General features: G+C 40.7%; 1 protein-coding gene across 3 annotated transcripts in view; it reads right to left on the bottom strand.

Moving 5' to 3' along the window:
* The window catches only part of SLC22A3 (solute carrier family 22 member 3), an 87,411-nt gene that overhangs the window by 40,511 nt on the left and 22,670 nt on the right, over positions 1 to 24,230 (bottom strand). For 2 of the 3 annotated variants that reach the window (XM_041739842.1, XM_041739857.1), the window contains exons 2-3: positions 3,929 to 4,032; positions 1,452 to 1,606 (exon numbers count right to left, since the gene is read on the bottom strand). In XM_041739842.1, coding sequence (XP_041595776.1) covers positions 1,452 to 1,606; positions 3,929 to 4,032 — 259 coding nt within the window. The remainder of the gene's footprint in view (positions 1 to 1,451; positions 1,607 to 3,928; positions 4,033 to 24,230) is intronic. The other variant, XM_041739853.1, reaches the window with a different exon arrangement.

Below are 24,230 nucleotides of genomic sequence, written 5' to 3'. Positions count from 1 at the left end.
CTCCTAAGTATACAAAGAACATATGTGTTGGTTTTAAGAAAGCTTAAATGATGACTATTTATCAACACAGAAATAAAAATAAGCTGGCTAGATTTCTATCATGGTATCTCTAAAGATTTGCATATTATAAAAGAGATTATTTATGAGCATTTATGAACATTATAATTCTACAAATAATTTTTTAAAGATCACAACACAGTTTTCATCCAATGATGATTCTTTTTTCCACAGTGCTGGGCTTTCCATTTATGTGATATTTCTTTAAAAATCACATGAGGAATTTTACTGCTGGCATCCCTCCCCTTCTCCCACCGCCCCCCCAAATTCATCCATTTCTACTTGTCATCAATTCTATTCCGATTATCCTGGGATATGCTACCTTAGTTGTGTCCTAAGTTTACAACTTTGAAAACTCACCTAGACTCAAATCTCCTTCATATTCTAAAGTTATCCCTTCTGCGCCAGCCAGCGATAGGCAGGCAACCTTCCAGCACTCTTTCTTTCCTTGTCCCATAAAAGGATTTTTAAAGAGTCCCCAAAGTGGGCACTGCTTGGGGGAGGGATTGTCTAGGAGTAATGGAAGGGACTAGAAGCCTAACAATCTGGAGCAATAATCAAAAAGGTGCTATTGTGTCTCCACAAATCCACCATGACCCTTAGAATAGGTAGCTGGACATCACTAGAAACAGAACCAAAGTAGCAGCCAGGACTTTTCCCAGTAAAATTAGCAAAGCGCAACCTGAAGTTTTTCTTTCTTTTATACCTAGAAGGTCAAACTTTCTAGTTATGGAAGAGAGCAGAGGTTCATAAATGAGCTTCTCATTTGTAGGTCAGATCTTCACGGTAAAAAGTTCTCCATTTGAACAAAAGGAGAATTAAGAAATAATATTTGAGAACACAGGAATGTCATCTCAAACCCTTTCACAGAAATACACAGAAAATGCTTTAAGAATGTTACAAGGAACTGCTAAAATTTTTATAGAAATTATTCTCTGATAAGGGATGCCTGGGTCGCTCAGTGGTTGAGCGTCTGTCTTCGGCTCAGGTCCTGATCCCAGCATCCTGGGATTGAGTCCTGCATCAGGCTCCCCACAGGGAGCCTGCTTCTCCCTCTACTTATGTCTGTGCCTCTCTCTGTGTCTCCCTCTTGAATAAATAAATAAAATCTTAAAAAAAATAATCTCTGGCAAAGCAAAGCAATAACATGCTAGCAGTATAGCAGTACTAGAAAGTGGTTCATCCAAGTACTTTGTGATATTCCATATTTCACAAAGTGGCATTTTAATTTCCTGAGAGTCAGAATTTCACCCCTACATCTTCCTATTTGCAGAGGTCCTTACTGTGGCAGCCGCCAAGCCTCCGCATATGAGCCTGAGGAGGGCTGATTGGCTGGCCCCTCCCAACCACCTGCCCCTGGCATCACAGAGACACAAGGCATAGCAATGTCTTACCAATCACGTAACAGGTCATCCATGTCCCCTTTCCAAACACACCTTGTAGGAAGCGGAAGACCACAAACACAGGGAAATTTGGTGCAAATGCCACCACAACACCAGTGACGCCAACACCGAAACAGGATATTAGGTAAATGACTAGTCGGCCGTACCTTTTTGAGAAAGAGAGAGGAAGAAGTCACCTTCAATGCTTCCATTGACACAATGAGAAAGACTATCATTAGAAGCATTGTTAAGAAAGGTTAAGTATACAAATTTTGTTTTTAAGATTGCATTACTACCAGGTACAGGTTTGTTGGAAATTCTACATTTTGTTTTATAGCAAAACCAGGGAAAATAAGAGCATATGCCTCTGAAACAACATGACAAAATGTAAAGCACAGAATGGAAATGTGATTTTCAAAAAGATGATGCTCTCTATCACAAACAGTTTCCTTGGTGGCACAGCTCTGACATCTGATAGCATCTTTGCGAGTGGAGTGGGAAGGAGAAAGGGAGAAAGCCCCAGGCCCGGGCTTCAATCTTGGCTGAACCATGAGCCAGCCATACGATCTCAGGTCCCTCTCTTCGTTAATCTAAGACTCATATTTTGTTTGTTTGCTTGTGGGTTATTCCCCCCCGCCTCTTTCTACAATGAGGTTGTAGAGGCTCAAATGAGATGCTGATGTGAAAGCTCCTTATGAACTATGAAGTTCACAATCAATGTGAACTGTTCTTAAGTTCTGCATTTTATCCTCACTGTTTACAGGATTATTATTAAAAGCATAGGCAAAGGACACACATTATTGTCTGTGATATTCTGGGATTCTGATGTTAAACGGTTCGCAATAGCTGTGCCAAATTATCGGCTGGTGGAAGTTTGTCATCCATGACCCTTACGAGTCGTGATTCAAAAACATTTTCCCAGAGAAATTGCTGCCAAATTCACACATGCAGCATCTTGCTCTGGTCAGCAGAGTGGAGACAGAAGTAGTCCTGGTTTATCTAGGTTTAAAATTCACTGTCTATCCTTCCTACACTGTCCTCTCCTGTCTTTTCCTTCAACGACTTAAAGGAGAGAAGGAGCCAACAGTGGCTGGCCTGGCAGTGAGGCAGGATCATTCCTAGGTCTGTCTTCCTCTCTAGAGCATTGAGTCATCTCGGAGGACAGCCACTCGGTCCCCTGCTAGGACACAGGTAGGAAGAGCCTCCCTTCTTTAGTTGAGTTACTTTTGTTTGGAGATGTGTTTACTGATTGTGAGAAACATGCAGAAGCAGCTAAACCTAATGTTTAAATCAGAAATACATGTTGAAAATACATGGATCCCTTGCGAGTCGTAGCCGGCTAGGAGAGAAAGTGATGTGTGCAGAGATTAAGAAAAGACAGACAAATAGGAAAGGGTATAAGAAGAAGCCACAGAAAAAGACATAGATAAAGACAGGGAAAGAGCATCGGACACAAGGATTAAGGAGAAAGGCCCATGCAGAGGAGGGTGGCAGGGGGCTGCAAGAGAAAACTAAGATAGGCGAAGGAGCAGAAAAAGAAACCAAAGGTTCTACTCACTTTGAAATCCTAGTCTGGTCACACTCGACTGTCTATTGGCTAAAACATTTGGGGCATTTAATTGCCTCCAGTGAGCTAATTAATTGCAGAGGGCCATTCTCCAAGTGGGACCCTCTGCACTGCACACCACAAGCACAGTCACAAGGACGCACCCAGGCTGGGCTAGAGTGACCAGAGTGATCGTCTGATCGTCAGCCAGACACGGTCAATGGCCAAGGCTTGTCTACCCCTGTCCTAAGGGGTCTAGAAGCAATAATTAAATTATGGCATGTGTTTTCATAGTTAGAATTGGTATAAAGGAAGAGTTAAATATGAATACAATAACAAACATCAAGAATGTTTAAAACAGGAATATTTGAATAGAAAGCCTGATTGTCCTCAATATATATATTCACTGTGTCTCCCATTAGCTGGTATATTTATGGATGTTAAATAATAGGTAAAAAATTTTTAATGATCTTTGGAAAAACTCTTTTTTTTGCAGAGTTTTTAACTTGTAACATAAAATACAATGATTTATTTTTTAAAAAAATTTAAACATTTAAATGAAACATATTTGGAAAGGGCTGACTCTGACTAAATCAGACACAACCAGTGAGCTATGGGAGCACATGCAATTGACTCTGCAGCGTTCAGCCAGCCAGCCATTTGCACAATGAAGTGACTGCCTTGCTGGTGTGTGTTTCCACTCAGATGCCTTCAGGCCCACTGGGAGCAGCCCTATCCACTGATACAGTTCAAGGAGTAAGGAGATGGAGTTGAACAAGGATTCGTCTAACCAAATAAGCATGAATGTCACAAGTAGAGAAATTAAGATTTTTTTTTCAAGTTTAGCAAAAATAGTTTTCTAATGATTAACATAAAACATTTTCATCTCTACACGTTTGCATCATGTTCTCATGCTGTCAATGGCTGTCCTATCCGTGCCTACCTGTCTGCTGCATAGCCCAAGGTGAAGGCTCCAGCCAAGAAGCCCAGATTTAGGACGGCTTGCGTGAGGTCCAGCATCCAAGCATTGACGCACACAAGGTCAAACTGGGAAAACAAGGCAAATACATGGGAGACACATGACTGTGCTTATCCTCAAGACACCTGATCTTCTGTCCAGATCAGTGATGACTAAACATTTTTGCCCAGACATTCCTTAATTTTTTTAAATGTATCACATACTTATTTTTATATAGATATATAAACGTTTTGTCAGTTTCAATGACTGCCGAAGATGTAATTCACTGAATCCAACAGTCTAACTATCAGAGCCATTGACGACCTACCGTCACACTGGAAAAACAAACTGTTCAATAGTCTCAATCCGAAGTCAATCTTTTTTCCTTTTTGAATTTTTCTTTTCATTCCCACATACTTACATCTTAATATTCTAAGTAGAGAATGTTTTGTGTTTTGTGTTAATGTGTATTGCATTAATGGTGAGGTTAATAAATACTTCTCTGCGTAAAAATTAGGTTTATAAAAATTTTTAAAAATTTTCCCCGTGACAATGTCTCTAAATATTTGCATCTTTTCTCATTGGGTTATAATTATAGTCACTAGACCACAAAGGATGAAAACAGGAAATATGATGAATTTTGAAAAAGATTTACTGCATGGGAGTAACATTTTGTGGGAAATGCACCTCTGTATTTCTAGAAGAATGTTAAGAAAGCCTGGGGTTTCCCAGCTAGTTCATGTAATCTGCAGAGAAAGATTGTTTATTACTAGAACCAGTTAAGGGTAAACATCAATCCTACTCCCTTTTTTATTTTTACAAATTTATGTGCCAGGAAAACTTGTTTGTATAAGTTAATTAATAAGAGTGGAGAAAGTTTCATTAGAGCAACATTACTCAATTCCTCTGGCTCCTTCTCAGTTATGTGCTGAGACTTGCACAGCGATCTATCATCAAAATTACTTTTACTTTTCTATTAACCAACAGGCCATTTAAGTTCTCCTACACTCTTGCTGCAAGGATGGAAAAGGAGACCGCCACACTTAATAAAAGCTGTTTAATCAAATCATTAGGGCTATTTACCTGCTTTCTTCATTATGTTCCTAATACCCAAACCAATAGTCCAAAGTGTCCCATTGTTTGGTTCCCCACAGGTTTTTGAACCTCGGGTCAGGTCCACCATAGTGGGACAGGAGAGAGGTAGCATTCCTTTAGCAAAGTGGGAGAAGGACATTAGGAAAAAGGACCTGCATCCTCAATGCATACATATTCTCAAGCAGATGGATTTTAGACCACATGAACTGAGGCCCTGACAATGGATTCCCTTCAAAGTACCCAGGCCCTCCACCCTGTAATTGGCTTTGCATGCCTCCAAACAGCAACCCCAGCTTGAAAATTATTCATAAATACACATTCATAAGCAAACTGTGACACTTATTTGGCTTGGTTCTACAGCTAGTGATCTGTCACTTAATATAGCTGGAAAAAAAAAACAGGAGCATGAGTAGCTGGTCCACCTCATAAAGTTGCTGGGAAGACTTATGGAGGTTAAAAAAGTAAAAAGATTGACATATAGACATGGTAGTAGTAACTGTGATGAGTTAAAGGAGTTTTACAGCCACTTAGATACTGGTTTCTCAAGACACAACAGTTTTAAGTAAACTTGCAGATGACTAACTATCTGAAATAATTTCCCATTGGAATTAAACGTGTAGAGAATGCAATTAGAGGATAGCCACATACAGAAGAATGAAACTAGACCGCTTTCTTACACCATACACAAAAATAAACTCAAAATGGATTAAGGACCTAAATGTGAGACATGAAACCATAAAAATTTTAGAAGAAAACGCAGGCAGTAATTTCTCTGACATTGGCTATAGCAACAATTTTCTAGATATGTTTCCTGAGGCAAGGGAAATAAATGCAAAAATAAACTATTGGTACTACATCAAAATAAAAAGCTTCTGCACAGCAAAAGAAACAATCAACAAAACTAAAAGGCAACCTACAGAATGCAAGAAGATATTTGTAAATGACATATCCAATGAAGAGTTAGTATCCAAGATATACAGAGAATTTACAGAACTCAAAACCCAAAACCAAATAATCCAACTTAGAAAATGAGCAGGGGGTGCACCTCGGGGGCTCAGTGGTTGAGTGTCTGCCTTTGGCTTAGGTCATGGCCCTGGGGTCCTAGGATCAAATCCAGGTTGGGCTTCCCTCGGGGATCCTGCTTCTCCCTCTGTTTATGTTTCTGCCTCTCTTTTTGTGTCTTTCACGAATAAATAAATTTTAAAAAAAATGAACAGAAGACATGAACAGACATTTCTTTTTTTAAAAGATTTTATTTATTTATTCATGATAGACACAGAGAGAGAGAGAGAGAGAGAGAGAGAGAGAGGCAGAGACACAGGCAGAAGAAGAAGCAGGCTCCACGCAGGGAGCCCGACATGGGATCCAATCCCAGAACTCCAGGATCATACACTGGGCTGAAGGCAGGCACTAAACCACTGAGCCACCCAGGGATCCCGAACAGACATTTCCCTAAAGAAGAGATACAGGATGGCCAAAAGACATAGGAAAAGATGCTCAATATCACTCATCACCGGGGAAATGCAAATCAAAACTACAATGAGATATCACCTCACACCTGTCAGAATGGCTAAAATAAAAAACACAAGAAACAAGTGTTGGCAAGGATATGGAGAAAAACAAACCATCTTGCACTGTTGGTGGGAATGCAGATGTGGAAAACAGTATGGAGGTTCCTCAAAAAGTTAAAAATAGAACTACCTTGTGATCCAGTAATCACACTATGGGGTATCTACCTAAAAAATACAAAAAATTAAAAAAAAGCTATTCAAAACAAGTTATTGCAGCATTGTTTGCAATAGCCAAACTATAGAAGCTGCCCAAATATCTATCGATAGATGAATGGATAAATATGTAGTATATATACACAAGGGAATATTATTCAGCTATAAAAATATGAAATCTTGCCATTTGCAACAACATGGATGGAGCTAGAGAGTATTATGCTAAGCAAAATAAGTCAGCAGAGTCAGCAGTAAAATACCATATGATTTTACTCATATGTGGAATTTAAGAAACAATTAAAAAAGAGAGAGAGAGAGAAACCAAGAAACAAATTCTTACCTATAGAGAATAGACTGGTAGTTATCAGAGGGGAGGTGGGTGGAGGAGGGATGGGGGAAATAAGTGATGGGGATGAAGGAGGGCACTTGTGATGAGCCCCGGGTGATGTATGGAACTGGTGAATCACTATACTGTACACCTGAAACTAACATAACACTGTATGTTAACTACACTAGAATTAAAATAAAAACTTAATAAAAACAAAAAACTCCAAAAGACTGCAACAAGAATAGGGGTGCCTGGGTGGCTCAGTTGGTTAAGCATCTGCCTTCAGCTCAGGTCATGATCCCGCAGTCCTGGGAGTGAGACCTGGGTGGGGCTCCCTGCTCAGTGGGGAGTCTTCTTCTCCCTCTGCCTCTGCCTCTCCTGCCTGCTCATGCTCTCTCTCTCAAATAAATAAATAAATACAATTTTTTTTAAAAAAAATGCAACAAGAATAACAGTGTATCAAATCTCAGAAATCAAACAGGCAATTCAACTGCCAGGGAAAACATTTTGCTACAGAAAGGTAGCACCCACTGTCAAATAGGAATTCCCAAAAAGTAGAATTTGCATCCTCCAACTGTTCCTCCAGTAAGTGGATTAGCTGGGGATACAGGCAAGCTTTTCAAAGATGACATAGCAAAGCCCAGTAAGAACTATCCTTTCAATGAATTTGTTCAGCTGCTTTTGAATTGTTTGAATAAAATGCTCCCCCATAGTCTTTAAAGCCACAAAATATTCTTTAATATAAATCTAATTATCTTTTTCACACTCCCATAAGAGAAAGTGTCATAAAGGATTTTTTTTCATATTTCATATTAAAATAAGTATTTTTTGTTTTCTTAACAACTGAAAATAAACATCTAAGTAGTTAAAGTTTTTTTTTTTAAGATTTTATTTATTTATTCATGAGAGACAGAGAGAGAGAGAGAGAGAGAGAGGCAGAGACTCAGGCAGAGGGAGAAGCAGGCTCCGTGCTGGGAGCCCGACGTGGGACTGGATCCCAGGACTCCAGGATCACGCCCTGAGCCAAAGGCAGACGCCCGACTGCGGAGCCACCCAGTCGTCCCTAAGTAGCTAAAATTCTGTGATAACATTTTCTCAAGTATTATGCTGCTATCTGGGCTCCGTATCATCAACTCTTTGCGCTTTGTCCTGTATCCCGGGAGCAGGAGGCGCGGAAACTACATTTCCCAGAATCCCTTGCAGCAAGGTTCTCTTTAGGCTCTGCCCGTGGGGGAGGAGAGAGTAAGGGCACGATCAGAAAACAACAAGTATGATCAAAAAGCTCATCTGGGGATGCCTGAGTGGCTCAGCGGTTGAGCGTCTGCCTTTGATTCAGGGAATGATTCTGGGATCCTGGATCGAGTCCCACATCGGGCTCCTTGCAGGGAGCCTGCTTCTCCTTCCGCCTGTGTCTCTGCCTCTCTCTCTGTGTTTCTCATGAATAAATAAAATCCTTAAAAAAAGCTCATCTGCTCAAACATTTTTATTACTTTGCAAAAGTACTGGTACTGAGATTCCCAATCCTTCCACAGACCGTTTCATAAGTTATGTGCACTACATAATGAATCATGCCCTGTGTAAATAACCCCTTGAATGAACTGACTTTATTTTTTTACTTGAATTTGACCCATAGTTCTGGAAAAATATATTTACTGTAAAAAATCATAATACATCTTAAATAAATCATAGTGTCATATTAAAAAAAAAAAAGAAGACAGGAAGGAGGTAGTGGGGATACGGCTTCTGGATGTGGCAGCAGTTCCAGCTCTAAGGATGGCAGTGACAACAGTGGTTGGTGGTTGCAGAAGCCATTCAGCGTTTCCAATCACTCTCTGTCCACATGGGGGCAAAGGGATACTGTCTTGGAGCAAGACAAGGACCCTGCTCCCTGATCCCCCCTCTCTGTGCTCTTCAAGCCCTTCCAAAACAATTCAAATCCAAATCCCTTCCTGCTTGAAATACCTCGCCTGGTTTCTGCTTTTATGACTGGGAGCTTGCTATCTTTCAAAAGTACAAAATAAATGAACTTAAATTATGTACCCCTAAGGAAATGCACACAACTACCTCCCACACACACATGCCTGCATACACACACACACACACACACACACACACACACACACGTGGGTTTCTGGTATAGGGACAACAAAGCAAATGCAAGGATTCAGGGGCTTGGTTCTGAGTCTTACTCATATACCCGGGAGGCACACCCCTGCCTTCTGCACCTGGCCCTTCCTAATCAGCTCTGGGCTCGCTGCCTGCTACGGCAACAGCTCTGGGTCATGTTTAAAGAGAGGTTAGCAGGCGATGAAGCCCAAGAGCTTCACAGGCTAAGGACTTTTTCCTGAAATAAAGTACTAAAAGTGTGTTGTAGTTCCCAGGGAGACCTAAAACCCACCTCTTGTCAAACTTACCAAAGTCTGAATCAAAGATACAAGCATTTCTATCTTTCTACTAAGGCAATTTATGAAGAAGTGAGACATCTCCTTTTTATTTTTTAAGTGTACACATGCAGACATTTAAACATTATTTTAAAATACTCATAAATCTATGTGTACCCATTCTGTTCATTACTAATCTTCAAAATCACTTTTACACAAAGAGAATTACTCCCCTTGGCATGAGTAGAAAGCTGATCGGATGAAACAGTCAAATAACTCTTCATGTAATGCTGGGAGGATTACATTGCTTCATTGTGTAGAAAGCACAACTCCAGCCTAATTAGATACTTTTGAAGGGCTTCTAACCAGGCGTATATCTCAGCTTTTCCTAGTTGTTATAATCCAAATAGACATGATGTTAATTTGAGCTACAATGATAAGATGCTGGGACAACTTACTGTTAGATCCATGTAAAAGTATTGATTTCTAAATCACCCTTAAGACTAGAGCAACCGAATATCTCCAGTATACAAAAGTCAAAGGTGGAAAAGTATAGTAAAAATAATGCAGGTATGCAAAAGACAGAAACTCAGGAGGAGACTTGCCTGCTCCTTAAGCCACAGAGAGTGAACCCAGGTGATCGGAAGCTGGCTTTTCCACAGATGTCTCTCAAATAAACTGGCAGGTAAGAGGATCTACAGTTAGAGCACATCATGTCATCTGACCTCAGTCACGTCGGTGATGAATAGTACTGATTAGTTTGGACTGCTGTGGGAAGAAGGGAAGTCTTTGACATGAAATAACCAGACATTTATGCCTTTGTGTCCATCTTCTAAGGATGAGTTTATAAGTCAAACCATTCTTAATCAGCTTTCTGCTCCAAATCAGTGGCCATTAAACTCTTCATTGGTGTTCAAAGCAGCATATATGCCTTTGGTTTGACATCGGGTGTGGGGTGCCCCTGGCTCTTTTTAGCATTGGCCAATCATGCATTGAATTCCATGGGCAGGTTCCATTTCTAATCAACACCAAGCCACCATAACAGAGCCTAATATTGATTAAAAATTATTGTCATTGGGCAGCCCAGGTGCCTCAGCCGTTTGGCACCTGCCTTCAGCCCAGGGCATGATCCTGGAGACTAGGGATCAAGTCCCATGTTGGGCTCCCTGCATGGAGCCTGCTTCTCCCTCTTCCTGTGTCTCTGCCTCTCTTTCTCTCTGTGTCTCTCATGAATAAATAAATAAAATCTTTAAAAAAATTATTGTCATCATAAAAATGTAAGGTGTGCAGGGCTTCCATGAGAGGAAAGGATATCATTTGTAATTCTACTCATAATGAAAATTTCTTTAACATGATCAGATCACTTGTACGGACATCTTTTTTTCTCTTTTCTTTTCTTTCTTTCTTTCTTTCTTTCTTTCTTTCTTTCTTTTTTCCTTTTTTTTTTTTTTGAGAGATTGAGAGAGTATGTGAGCAGGACAGGGAGGGGGAGGGGGAAAGAAAGAGAATCTTAAGCAGACTCTATGCTGAGTATGTAGCCTGACGTGGGGCTCAATCTCACAACCCTGATATCTTGACCTGAGCTGAAATCATGAATCAGATTCTTAGTCAACTGAGCCACTGAGGTGCCCCTATCAAACAGTTAATGCTTTTCTGACATGTACAAATCATCACAATAAACTGCAGCTGTAAGCACTAACCATTAAGTATTTACAGAAAATTCCAGTGGTGTGCTCGGCATTATACAGATGAGGCTGAGAGAAGTACCACTGACATGCATACTTTGTTTCTGCTCTGTGAGGAGCTTATTACATAGTTTATTGAGCCAAGGTTAGCAAGCATATGTGAAGCAAATGTGAAGCAACTGAGATCAGAACTGAAAGGCATTGACTGTAAAATGCGGGAATGCCTCAGTGAAAGAAATGACTGGTGGGTCCAAAGCAATCAGATACATGAATAAGGTGGGACATGATCAGATCCTTTAACAATGAGCTGGATTTAGAAGGAAAAAGCAAGGAAAAGAAAGGTATTTGAGCAAAGTGATGGACAGCCCAAGAAACAGAAGCATGAATGCCAGTGAGGTTCGGGTCTGTCTGCAGCACATGGGGGTGCCAAGCTCCAATTTGGAGCTGAAGAACTGCTTGTCTTTATTCCACCCAACAGGGAATGCAGTGTGCATCTAGGGGGTGGGACAGTGAGTTTCTTTCTCAGGAAACCAGAGACATCAAGAGAGTTCAGAACAGAGGGAGGAGGAAGTTCTAGGGGACAGAGGGAGAATCTACAAGGTCATGAATGGAAAGGTCTAGAACAGATGTCCTGGCCCCAGATAGAACAAGATTCCAGGGAGATGAGAGCAAGACCAGGAGATGGAGAGGAAGCCTAACATCTGCCACCGTCACCTAGAACACCTGTTGTGACATGTCGCCCGGCATGAAGAGGCACCCTATGTGAGGAAAGGCTCATATAAGCTGTCAACTAAGTTGTCCTCCAAAGTTGATGATAGTCATGCCTTCAGGTATGGTTAAATATATAAAGCGGAAAATATAACGGAAAGATGTTCTTTAAGTGCATGCCTTTTTGTCTGGGCTTGTGAAATTAGGAAAAACACAAAACTGAATTTATTATAATAGTAATGATTTCTGTAGTAAATTATGCTCCATAACTCACCGTCTAATCTTAGAAGCTCAAACCATTTTATCTCTTTGTAGAGAAGGCATGCAGTTACTCTTCTTAAAAATGTTTATGATTTCTCTACATAACTGGGTATATCTACAGACCAGAGGATGATGAGAGGCTCTGAATTCGTTCACAGCTAAGGGCAGAGGAGTCACAGTGCTCTGTGTCCTTAACCTCTTTAACCCTGTGTGTCCCCACCTATAAAATGAGGATAAGGACTGAACTAATGATATCATTGAAATAAAATATGTAGAGTACTTCACCCAATGCCTGAGGCATATTTAATGTCTGCTAAATGTTACCAATTGCAATAGAATTAGTGCATAATGATGTAATAAATGACATCACTAGTAGTTTTAAAATGTGGTTTTCCATACTGGCTACTCATTAGAATTACTGGGAATAATTGAAAAAATTCAATCAGAATCTAGTCTAATGAGGAGCTGAGGTTGACACTCACTGGTGTGAAGGTTCTCAGCTATATAAATACCTACCAGGGGATAGCTGACTTTTGCATTTTATACTGGATTGAATAGTGTCCCATCCTAATTTTTGTTTATCTGGATCTTCAAATGACCTCAACTGAAAATAGGGTCTTTGCAGATGTAATTAGTTAGGATGGGGTCATACTGGATCAGGATGGCCCCTAATCCCACGAAAGGGAGAGAAAACAAAGACACACACACACACACACACACACACACACACACACACACACGGAAAACCGCATGGGAAGGTGTAGGCAGAGACTACTAAGGAACGCCAAGGGTCTCATGTGTATTCATCAGCAGGGCTGCCATGACAGAGTACGTCAGGCTGCGGCTGAAACAGCAGAAATTTATTTTGTTCAGCATTCTGGAGGCTGAGAGTCTGAGATCAAGGAGTCCAGGGGGTTGGTGAGGCCTCTCACCTTGGCTTGTAGACAGCCACCTTCTCCCTGTGTGTTTTCATGGGCTCTTTCTATGTGTGTGTCTGTGTTCTGGCCTCTTCTAATAAGGTCGCTGGCCATTTGGATTAGAGCCCACCCTGACGACTTCATTTCAGTTTACTTTCTCCTTAAAAAGTCTATCTCCAAATAAAGTCACAGTCTGAATTGGGGGTCAAGGGATGAATATATGGCAGCCCATAATAGCTGCCAGGACCAGAAGGTAATAGAGAGGCAAGGAGCAGATTCTTCCCCAGAATTTTCAGAGGGAGCAGGCCTCTGAAATCAGACTTCAGACTTACGGCCTCCAGAATCATGAAAGAATGAATTTCTGCTGTTAACACAATCCTGGTTTATAATAATTTGTTATGCCAACCCTAGGAAACTAAAATGGATATCAATCAGGATATTTTCAAAGTTTCTGTATAAAATGATGCATTATTTAAAAGAAGAAGTTCTCTCTTCCAGGAAGTTCTCTCTTCCTGGTCCTAGCCCCTCAGAATTGAGCTCCATACTGGATTCAGATCTGCACAGCTTGTTTCCCTCAGTGGTCCATCTGGCTTCCCTGGTGCAGCATCCTGGAGAAAATGTGGATCTTTCTCTTACTGGAAAAGCCAGCCACCATGTTGCCTGGGCTGAGCAATTCAGAGTGAGGGCCTTTTGTGTACAGCGTGCACACTTGCCCAGTAGCCAGCCTGGGCCCTCAATTGTGCTGGCTTCCCAGGCAGAGAGGGCCTGACAACCCAGACGTGGGAAGGAACTGAAGCCTTGTGGTTCAGACTGACCAACAGGAGGTGGGAGATGGGAGAAAAGAAGGAGTCCTACCCTGCTGTGGCTGCTCTAGATGCCAATGGTTCACAGCAGCCCAGGGGAGACGCCTGAAGGCTGAGCACCTGGCAGTGTTTGCTGTGCACCTGTGGCCACGTGGGAATCCACTCCCTCAATTTGTCCACCCTCTATCCCTGCTTCTTCTCTTTCCTCCTTCATTCTCCCTTCCCTGGGGTTGCAGCTTCTGATTTCTGATAAAGAATTAGTATGCAAGCTCTTGTCCCAGGCTCTGTTATTCAGGGAACTCAGGTAAAGGAATGCTTAACAAGCAGCTCATGATCCATTCAACAAGCACTACTCTATTTTAAATTCATGATTCTGTGTGTGGAGGAGTCTATTCAAAATGATACGTTTTAATAGGTGAGTCATCAGTTTTGAATTATTGAGGGCACAAATAGTGCCAATCACAGCTCCTGTTTTCCATGAATTAACCGTCTTTAATTGCCACTTTGATTTAATGCAGGTCCATCCAGACAAAGACTCATGCCAACTCTCATCCAGGAGCAGCTATTTTAGACCTCATTCTCTGGACTCTTGCCCCTCCCATGTTGGAGCCAATTCTGGAGATTCAGGAGTATATCTTCAGACTCTAGGCTCGCCAGCAGGTCCTGCAGCCATATACCTAGTATTACCTGCTGCGCCCTTTTGTAGAAAGGGGTTCCTGTGCTACACCAAAACTTGATTTAGGAACTGAGCCTGCAGCCCGACTCTGACCATCTGGGTACAAGCACCTTCAACAGTGGTAGCAAGAGTTGGTCAAAAAGGAACATGTACCTGACCTGCTAGACCCATGGGATATTAGAGACCCTTAGCAAAATCATCTGGGAATTCTGAGAAGTGCCTGGAACCCCACATGCAGGACACATTAGTGGTTCAGGTGCCCAGCATCCACTGTTGCCTCCATAGCAGCACTGCCAGACTGAGTTCTGGGGAACTACCCCCCAATAAACTGTAAACAGCAGTGGAGACTGTCAGTCAAGCTGCTCTGCCCTCTCTCGCCAAAGCTACCACCTGGCCTCAGTTGTGTTGAACTCAGGATTAAATGACAGCACTGATAGTTACTTGCTTGACACTCACAGACACTCAATGGATATCTATCTGTTCAATGACTGATTCAGTCAGTTATTCCAAGAAAATGGTATAGGCGATCAATATTAGTATAAGACTTAGAAAGCCTCATGACTGAAGATCAATCGTACAGAACCAAGTCACGTGACTTCTTAATCAAGTGAGTGTCTACCTAAGATTGCAGATACTTCATTATGTCCCCTGACAATGAATGTTCTGGGAAGATGAACAAAACAATGCACTAGTTAGTGAATATCTAATATATTAACTTTTGTGGGAGTCTAAGGGCTAGGGACTGTTGCTTCTTGACTTGAGATGACTGACAGCCAGTGGCCCATAGCTCCATTTTGCTGGATTGATTCTCTTTCTTTCTTTCTTCTTTTTTCTTTCTTCTTTCTTTCTTTCTTTCTTTCTTTCTTTCTTTCTTTCTTTCTTTCTTTTTTTCTTTCTTTTCCTTCCTTCCTTCCTTCCTTCCTTCCTTCCTTCTTCCTTCCTTCCTTCCTTCCTTCCTTCCTTCCTTCCTTCCTTCCTTCCTTCCTTTCTTAAGATTTTATTTATTTATTTATAAATAATAAATAAATTTATTTATTTCTCTCAGAGAGAGGGGCAGGGACAGACAGAAGGAGAAACAAACTCCCTGCAGGGAGCCCAAGGTGGGACTTGATCCCAGGACTCGGGGATCACAGCCTGAGTCAAAGGCACACACTCAACCATTGAGCCATGCAGGTGTCCCTTTGTTGGATTCTTATATTTTCTAATGCAGGTCTCACACCTTTACTGTTCAGACACAGTGAGGCTTTGCACTTATTCTTTCTTTTTACCTTTGGTCTTTAGTAAATAACTATAATCAGATAAATATTTTAATAATGTTTATTCTATTGCAGATAATTGCTGTTGACTTCTCAAGCTATGTTCCAAAATAACATACCTATACTTTCTGATAAAGGTGATTTCTAAGAAAATAAAAATAATGAATAAGAGGGATTATAGTCCTCAAAAAGAAAGATGACTAAGTTCAGAATAATAACATAGAGAGCAACAGCCAAATGGGGATTAAGCTCACAGTGAAATACATCCCTATGAACAGTTTACTAGAAATATTTCTTTTTTACTAGAAAATAAGCCATTAAAGTAGAGTTTTATAAATATACAATATCTTGGTAAATCATTCTTTTCATAATGTGTTAGTGGCCTAACACAGTGACTCTCAAAGTGTTTGGAGCAGCAGCAACTGCATCATCTGGAAACTTGTGAGAAATGCAAATTCTTGGGGTCTACTGTAGACCCACTGAATCAGAAACTCTGGAGAGGGGCCCAAAAATCTGTGTTTGCCTCAGTCCTTCAGAGGATTCTGCTGTACATCCCAGTCTGAGAAATACAGAATCTAACACACTGTTTGCATTAGTAACTTTTTAAATGGGACTCTCTGACGTGTACTGTTGGCCACCTTTAGGGAATCCAAGGAATACTGCTACAGGCTTCTTGAAAGAATGCACCGGCCTTGTATTCGTTTTGCTTAGCGTGCTGGTCTTCAGTTGCTGTGTGACTCATTACCACAAACCTAGCAGCTTAGGTCAACACCCATTTATTATCTCACAGCTCTGTAGGTCAGAAGTCTGGGCAGGCGTGCGTGTGCTCTCCGCTCAGTCTCCTCACACATACGGTGTCAGCCAGGCTGGGCTCCCATATACACGCTCAGGGAAGAATCTGCTTCCATGTTCACCCAGGCTGTTGGGAAAATCTCATTCTTTGTGGTTGTGGGATTGAGGTCCTGTTTTCTTGCTCGTTGCAGGCCGAGGGTTGTTCTCAGCAACCAGTGGCTACTATCAAGCCCTTTCCATGTGTCTTCCTCCACCTTCGAAGCCAGCGATGGTGTATCAAGCCCTTCTCATGCTTCGACAAGTCTCTCTGAACCTCCTTGTCTAATAAGATATATAAAATGTGCACAAAATAATCTGTAGTTATGGAAATATACAGAAAATGTCAGAGGCAAGGGTGCTTATTAAACTAATCAAAATTTTTGAGTGGCTGGATGATAGCTAATTTTGTTTTCATACTTTTGTGTGCATTTTCTTAATTGTTTTTGCTTTCAGTATGTACTATTTTTATAGGTTTTGTTAGAAAAGCATAAAACTATGTCCACTTTAGAAAAATTCTATACTGAATGTAAAGTTATATATTAGAAGGGTGGGGAAGGGATTGGTTGAAGGAAATAATGTAAGCATGACAAGGGGAAGGAGAAAGAAGGGGCCTCCAGAGTCAGATGCAGCTATCAAAGGCTGGTATGGAATGAAGTGAGGAGCTCTCCTGGCAATTATGTTTGAGATTTCTAGTATAGAAATTAGTATAGTATAGTATAGTATAGTATAGTATAGTATAGTATAGAAATTTCTAGTATAGAATTAGAGATGAGTGGGGGGTCAAGTGGGGAGATCATTTTCTTAAAAGTCTCTTAATAGGGGCACTTGGCTGGCTCAGGTGATAGAGCATGTGACTCTTGTTCATGGGATCATGAGTTCAAGCCTCATGTTGGGCATGGAGCCCACTTAGGAAAAACAAGTACTTAATAATATTTACTTTCACATGAAATATAAAAAAACAATTAAAAATGCAAAAACAACAAACCTGGAAACTCTCTCAAGGTACATCTTAAGCCATATGCCTAAAGCAAGTCCATTCTTACTTATGGCAAATCCACTTCTTGTGAGTTCTTACGGCAGAATGCAGCTTGCACTCATTGCCATCCCTACCTGGTCTGAAGCCTCATGCAGAACTGAGATTTTGTGTCTTGGATCCTTCAGTACTATCCTTCCAGTATCTGGGGTACTGTTTGTCTTCAGTCTTTTTTCCTTCTCTTCTCAGGACTAGGTCATCTCCATTGATCTACCTTCAAAATCCCCGATTCTTCCTTCTACCATCTCCAATCTGCTACTGAGCCCATTTAGTGAATTTATCATCTCAGTTATTGCACTTTTCAGCTCTAAGATTCCCTTTATTTAATAATTTCCATTTCTCTGTTGAGATTATCTACTCATTCATTAAGACCATATTTCCTTTATTTCTTTGAACATCTTATAATTGGCTGATTGTATTTATTGATAATAGCCACTTTGCAGTCCTTGTCTACTAAATCCAACACCCAGGACTACTCAGAGTCAGTCTTTATTGGCTGCTGTTCTGCACCCACTACCATCCTCAGCACGATCACATTTCCTGTTTCTTTGCATGTCGTACTGGCTTGAGATGTCAAAGGACAAGGGCCTAAACCTAGCAGATCATAGTCGCTTCAGTCTCTCTGAATTCTGTTGTACTCTCTTAAGGATCGTAGAAGTTTATTCTGGTAGGTAGTTAACTTATCTGAGCTCACACTGCAAACTCTGACACCCCTGTGATATATAGCCCCTGATAACAGCTCAATTTTATAGCTGGCAGCTGCCTCTTTCAGCCTGGTCCTCTGGTGGTCAGAAATCTCTTACTCTGTGATTTCAAGATTGCACATAATGACAGCAGCACTTCATTCAACTATATTTTCCATGAGTCCAGTAGAATGGAGACAATTTTTAAAATCAAAAATTTTTAAGGACATATTCATATCAGTAGGAACTCTCTAGTTTTCTTAATGAAATAAAACATTCATTTTACAATTATTTTATAGTCTGAAAGTTCATTTCATGTGGTCTTTAAACATGGAAAATTCAATATTATCACGTAGGTATTACATTATCAAGGCCGAAGTATGCTAAATCCCAATTTTATCCAACTTAATTTGCCTTAGAAAAAGAAAATAAAAATTCAGATTCACTTTTTCGTTTATTAACTGAATGCATTCTTCAACCTATGTACAGCTTGGGTAAGAGAAAGCAAAAGCCCTATTGGCTAAACATGTAAGATACCAGAGCCTCCAACTGGTAAACCAGCCAGAAATTAAGTGAGCTTCCCCAGAAGCAGGAGAACCACGAAAAGTGTGAACCCTGAAGTCTGAATATACAATTGACCCCTAAACAGTGCAGGGGTTAGGGCCACCACCCCCATGTGAAGTTGAAAATTCATGTGTAACTTTTGACTCCCACAAAACTAATAGCCTACTGTTGATTAGAAGCCCTACTGATAACACAAACAGTGTTAACACATCTATTTTGTATGTTACATATATTATATATGTATACTATGTTCTTAAAATAAAGTAAGCTAGAGAAAAGAAAATATGTTCCCATATTCCAACTTATTACAAGCTTAAAAAAATTATGCAAAGCAACTTGCTAATTTGTATAGATTACAGATTCTTCAGTAAAACTCTTACACTGTCTCCTTAAAACAAAATATGCATGATCTTCTACAGAAGTCCATTTTTCCCCAAAAAGTTTTTCAATCTCAGGGATCCCTGGGTGGCGCAGCGGTTTGGCGCCTGCCTTTGGCCCAGGGCGCGATCCTGGAGACCCGGGATCGAATCCCACGTCAGGCTCCCGGTGCATGGAGCCTGCTTCTCCCTCTGCCTGTATCTCTGCCTCTCTCTCTCTCTCTGTGACTATCATAAATAAATTTAAAAAAAATTTAAAAAAAAAAAAAAAAAAAAAAAAAAAAAAAAGTTTTTCAATCTCAGTTTTTTTTTAAAAAAAATTAAATTCTGTCTAGATTAGCCTCAGTGTTAGTGAAAGTGATCACAGGTTCTTCCTGGAACTGATTTTGTAACCCTTACTTGAGAATAATTATCTAAAATAATTAAGAGATATGAAGACATGTTAAGGACATGATCACTATATATCAAATGACTCCAGATTTTGGAAGCAAGGCTATACAAGGCTAGATGATGGGAAAAATAAAAACAGATGACATGGTCAGCACACATATTTTTGATGCATTTATCTGCATATGATTTGTGAGCACAGGTTACAAATAAGATCAACTCAGAAACGATGGCAAGTGCAGAGCATGAGTCACAGCTTCTTTTTGTCTAGACTAACTGCAGTTATACATGAGGGCTGACTTGCATTTGAAATCTCACAACAACAATTAGCACAGAAATAGGCCAATTCTTTAATAAGTGTGAATAATAAAGGAGAAAAAACACACAGGATTTATATTTAGAAACATTAAAAGGTTTAAAACTAATCATAATAATATAAGTTTCACTGCCTTTTACGATTCTTTGGTTTGAGAAAAATAAGTTACCAAATTAACCTGGTACATAAAGTAGTTCTATCACATCTACTTGGTATTTTGAAAACAGAACCAAGGAATATTTTGCTACTGGAAATTTTCTCAAATACAGACAAAGTGATATTCAGGCAGTTTTCTGGGCTTTAAGAGCCAATGGAATGTACAGGAAGGAAGCCATTTGATTGTAGGCTGGGTGAAATGGATAGAGGAAAACTAAATAATAATAATAATAATAATAATAAGCCACCATGAGCTTAACCATCCCTTTCGAGAAATATAAACAACATCACATTTTCTATCTGTTCTTTGGAAAAAAAGATAGACTCCCCTTCCCCACCTCCCATATGAGGGTGTAGTGTGGGTTCTGCTAACATATGGGGCCTCTCCCAGGCCATCAGATGTTCCTTGCAGAGGAATTCCAGGGTGGAGAAGGAGACCCATCACATTTTACTAGATTTTAGTTTCTGTCTTTCAAAATCATTGTCAACACGTTTTCCCCACTTGGAAACCACAGTTGCCAAAGATTTCCATAATCCAGTCTGAACATGGAGTAACATGTACACATTTTAAAGTCTGCCAAAGCCTATGTTTTCTAAGAACACAGTCTTACAACACAGTCAGCCAAGCTGATGAAACACAGCAACCGTGCCACATAAAAATTGACTTCCCCAGAATATGAAAAGTAGCTCACAGATTTTAAATCTCTGGCATTTTCCCCGTTTAATATATGGGTTTCTTCAGCTTCTAAAAATCACTGGATTTTGGTGTGAATATCCTATCACCATCTCTCTGACTCTATCACAACATTCTAGAATCATCTAGGCCTTAGTTTTGTTCACAATTGGAGACACTGAACAGACAGTCCTGAAGCTCTGTGCTTTCCTCTTCTGATATTTTCTGATTCTGAGAACGTGGAGTGTCAGGATAGAAATACCAGGTTACTCACATCCTTAAAATAACTATTTGATTAGGAGACAAACAAACAGACAATGAAAAGTTTTAGAAGAGAAACATCACATTAAATAAACCCGCAAGAAAAGCAGAAGCTATTGTGAGTGTGAGTTGATGAAGTCCTACGAGGTTAAAATTGATTCAAACAAACAAAAAGAAATCTCAAAGCCAAACCTGAGCTTCTTAGCAGCCTGTGCAGACGGCCTCTCCTCCTTTTGTGTCTTGTGTTCACTTTTATTTTGTTTTTTGTTCTCTTGGTGGTTTGTATTTGAAAGCAAGAATAAATGGGACTTGACAACAGATTTATTTTTATAACATTTCCAATTGCTTAGAATCAGGAAAGAGATTTGAGAAACGCTTAATCTTGGGAGAGTTCTGGCCAAGGAGAGCTCCAGGGAAGCCCTGGGACAATGGATCATTGACTAAACCCCTGCTGGAGAGCACAGCTCTGCAAACGTTTCCTTGTTGTGACTGTAGAGTTTATAATTATTTGACCAAGTCGCAGACCCAACTTTGTTATCTAATCTATATAACCGAACGGTGTTCTAGCACACACATGCGCTCCGTGCCCAACAATGTAGCATCAGCAAACTGGCCATGTGATTCTACACATCCAAGTGACCGGTGAAAAAGGACACAGATGACTGTTAGCCTTGTGTTAGGCTTCACATCTGGAAGGCCATCCCCACCTAACATTCACTGCATGCCAGACCTTAGATTGGTTTGTACACACTGTCACATCGAAGCCCTCCAGCAACCCTGTGAGCTGGACGTGATTATCATCATCATTTTACGGACAAGGAAACTGAGATTACAGATCGGAAGGGAGTTAGCAGTGACATACGAATCAGTAGGCCGATTATCATATCCATCCCTTCATGCCCTAGTACCTCCCAATCTGTAGCCACCCGCCTACCCTTGCAGGCTTGGACAAAGAAATGCCGTTTTTAAAAATTGCTGAACTATCCATTCTTCATTTTAGCAGGTGCCACAGATCATTCTTAAGCTGCTTTTACTTGGATCAATATATAGTGCAGCAAATATCCAAAATTCTCTTGTTTGGGGGATTTTTTTAACTCTTGTCATTTTCCTTTAAATAAATGTTAATAATTACATAGGCTTCAATAAACTATCTCTTTTTAGTAAGTGAGCAACTGCCGTCATATTTTTACCAATTGATTACCTCATATTTGCTCTAAAATTTTCTGCATGGGCAGCCCGGGTGGCTCAGCGGTTTGGCGCTGCCTTCAGCCCAGGGTGTGATCCTGGAGACTTGGGACTGAGTCTCACGTCAGGCTCCCTGCATGGAGCCTGCTTCTCCCTCTGCCTGTGTCTCTGCCTCTCTCTCTCTCTGTGTGTCTCTCATGAATAAATAAATACAATCTTTAAAAAAAAAAAGTTTTCTGCAACTGGTATCATACCAAAAAAAAAAAAAAGGTCAGGATCATACCAGTCTGGTTTTTCATGGTCTTGAAAAAATGCTCTTGCTGCTTCATCTTGCTCTTAGAACCAATTGCTTGGTGGTGGGGGGAAGGTGCAAGCTCTTGACTACAAGAGTTATGCATGCATCTTGATCTTAAAATTATGTTTCTTTTGAAAAGGAGAGAAGGTTCTAGAGTAGAGTGTTACCTTGGCCCTTTATATCTTTTACTTGGCTCAGAAAACAAGAAAATAGAGCATTGCTAAGCTTGTCTTTAATATGTTGAAACTTACCGAGGCATTTCAGAAAGGGAGTCATGCTAGTTTTGTGCACTGAGGTGGATCTGGAGGCTTGCGAGCCAGATCTGGCTCTGATCTGGTCTGAGAAATTCCTGGAAAGAGACAATGCCACCAGGGTTTAAGGTGACCATGTGGTCTTTCCTGTGGTGCTGTCCACCTATCCACTCGGGAAAGCGTTAGGTGTGGAACTCCCAAAGCTAGCCACTCAGCACCCACCCTCTGTCTATACTCTGCTGTACGTGGGATGCAGAGCTGCTCCACCTGTTGCATTGTGTGGCTGATACATATGAGGAGACAAGACACACATTTATTTATTTATTTATTTATTTATTTATTTATTTATTTATGATTCATTTATTTTAATAACTTAGTGCTTAAATCCGAGATTGGCACCCATCCTAGAGAAAGCCTAAGTGACCTCCCTGCTGCCGAGTCTTTTTTTTTTTTTTTTGTGGTAGCCTTTCCCAATCCACATCTGCTCCAAGCTGGAAAGCAGAGCCCCCAGAGATGAGCACCCTGGTGCCAGGAAGGCATGAGTCGTGGGAAAGGCCTGCATCAGAGAACCCAGCATCTTCTCACTAAAGCTAGGTGATCTGGGGTAAGCCGGGGAAGATTCCTCTGTCCCACCAGATATTGCCACATTTAGAATACTCCCAGGCCTTGTATTGTCCAAGCCTGAGAGAGGTACATGGTAGCTCAGCATGGTACAAAGAGAGTTCATTCATTCATTCTTTCCCTCATTCATTCAAGAGACGTCTACAGACTGCTCCTGGCTGTGAGGTATGTTGCCAGGCACTGAGAGGGAATCAAGGCTGGGCTCTGGTTTGCCAGAAGCTTCCAGTTGAGCATTAGTGATGTAGTTGTATGTGAAAGAGAATGCAAAGTGGAATGTGTTTAAATGCCATAAAAGACCCACAGAATGCTATGTAAGCACAGAGCAGAGATGAGTTCCAGCTGGGACACACATGTCAGGAAAGGCATTTTGGAGGAGACAGCATTTGAGGCACCCTCTGAAGAGCTGGCTGCATCTGTACACACAGAGATGACGTGGGAGCGAAGCGAGTAGGGCCAGCAAGGAGACACAGGAGGGGAAGTGTAGGGCAGGACTGCAGTATAGAACTAGCTCACCAGAAAGCGTGGCCATGAGACTGAACAAGGGGCATCTTCATAGCTCTATATACTTCCCAAAGCATTTTATCCTCCATTATTTTGTTTCAAACAAAATATGGACTTAAGTCTTAAGATTCTAATTATGTTTGTTTTCATGAGGTCTCAACTGAAGAAATAAGTGTGAATGTAATTTAAACACTATAAAATACTACAATAAGTAAGATATGAATGCTTTTACTAATGATTAGAAAGTGAAAAGTAGAGAGTATAGTATAATTCAATCAGGTGTATATACTACTTGATCAATGCCATGTTCCCCCTGCCC

The sequence above is a fragment of the Vulpes lagopus genome, chromosome 2, assembly GCF_018345385.1.
Source record: "Vulpes lagopus strain Blue_001 chromosome 2, ASM1834538v1, whole genome shotgun sequence".
NCBI lineage: Eukaryota > Metazoa > Chordata > Mammalia > Carnivora > Canidae > Vulpes > Vulpes lagopus.
Note: the sequence above shows the minus strand (reverse complement) of the source record. Positions and strands in the feature narration are given on the sequence as shown.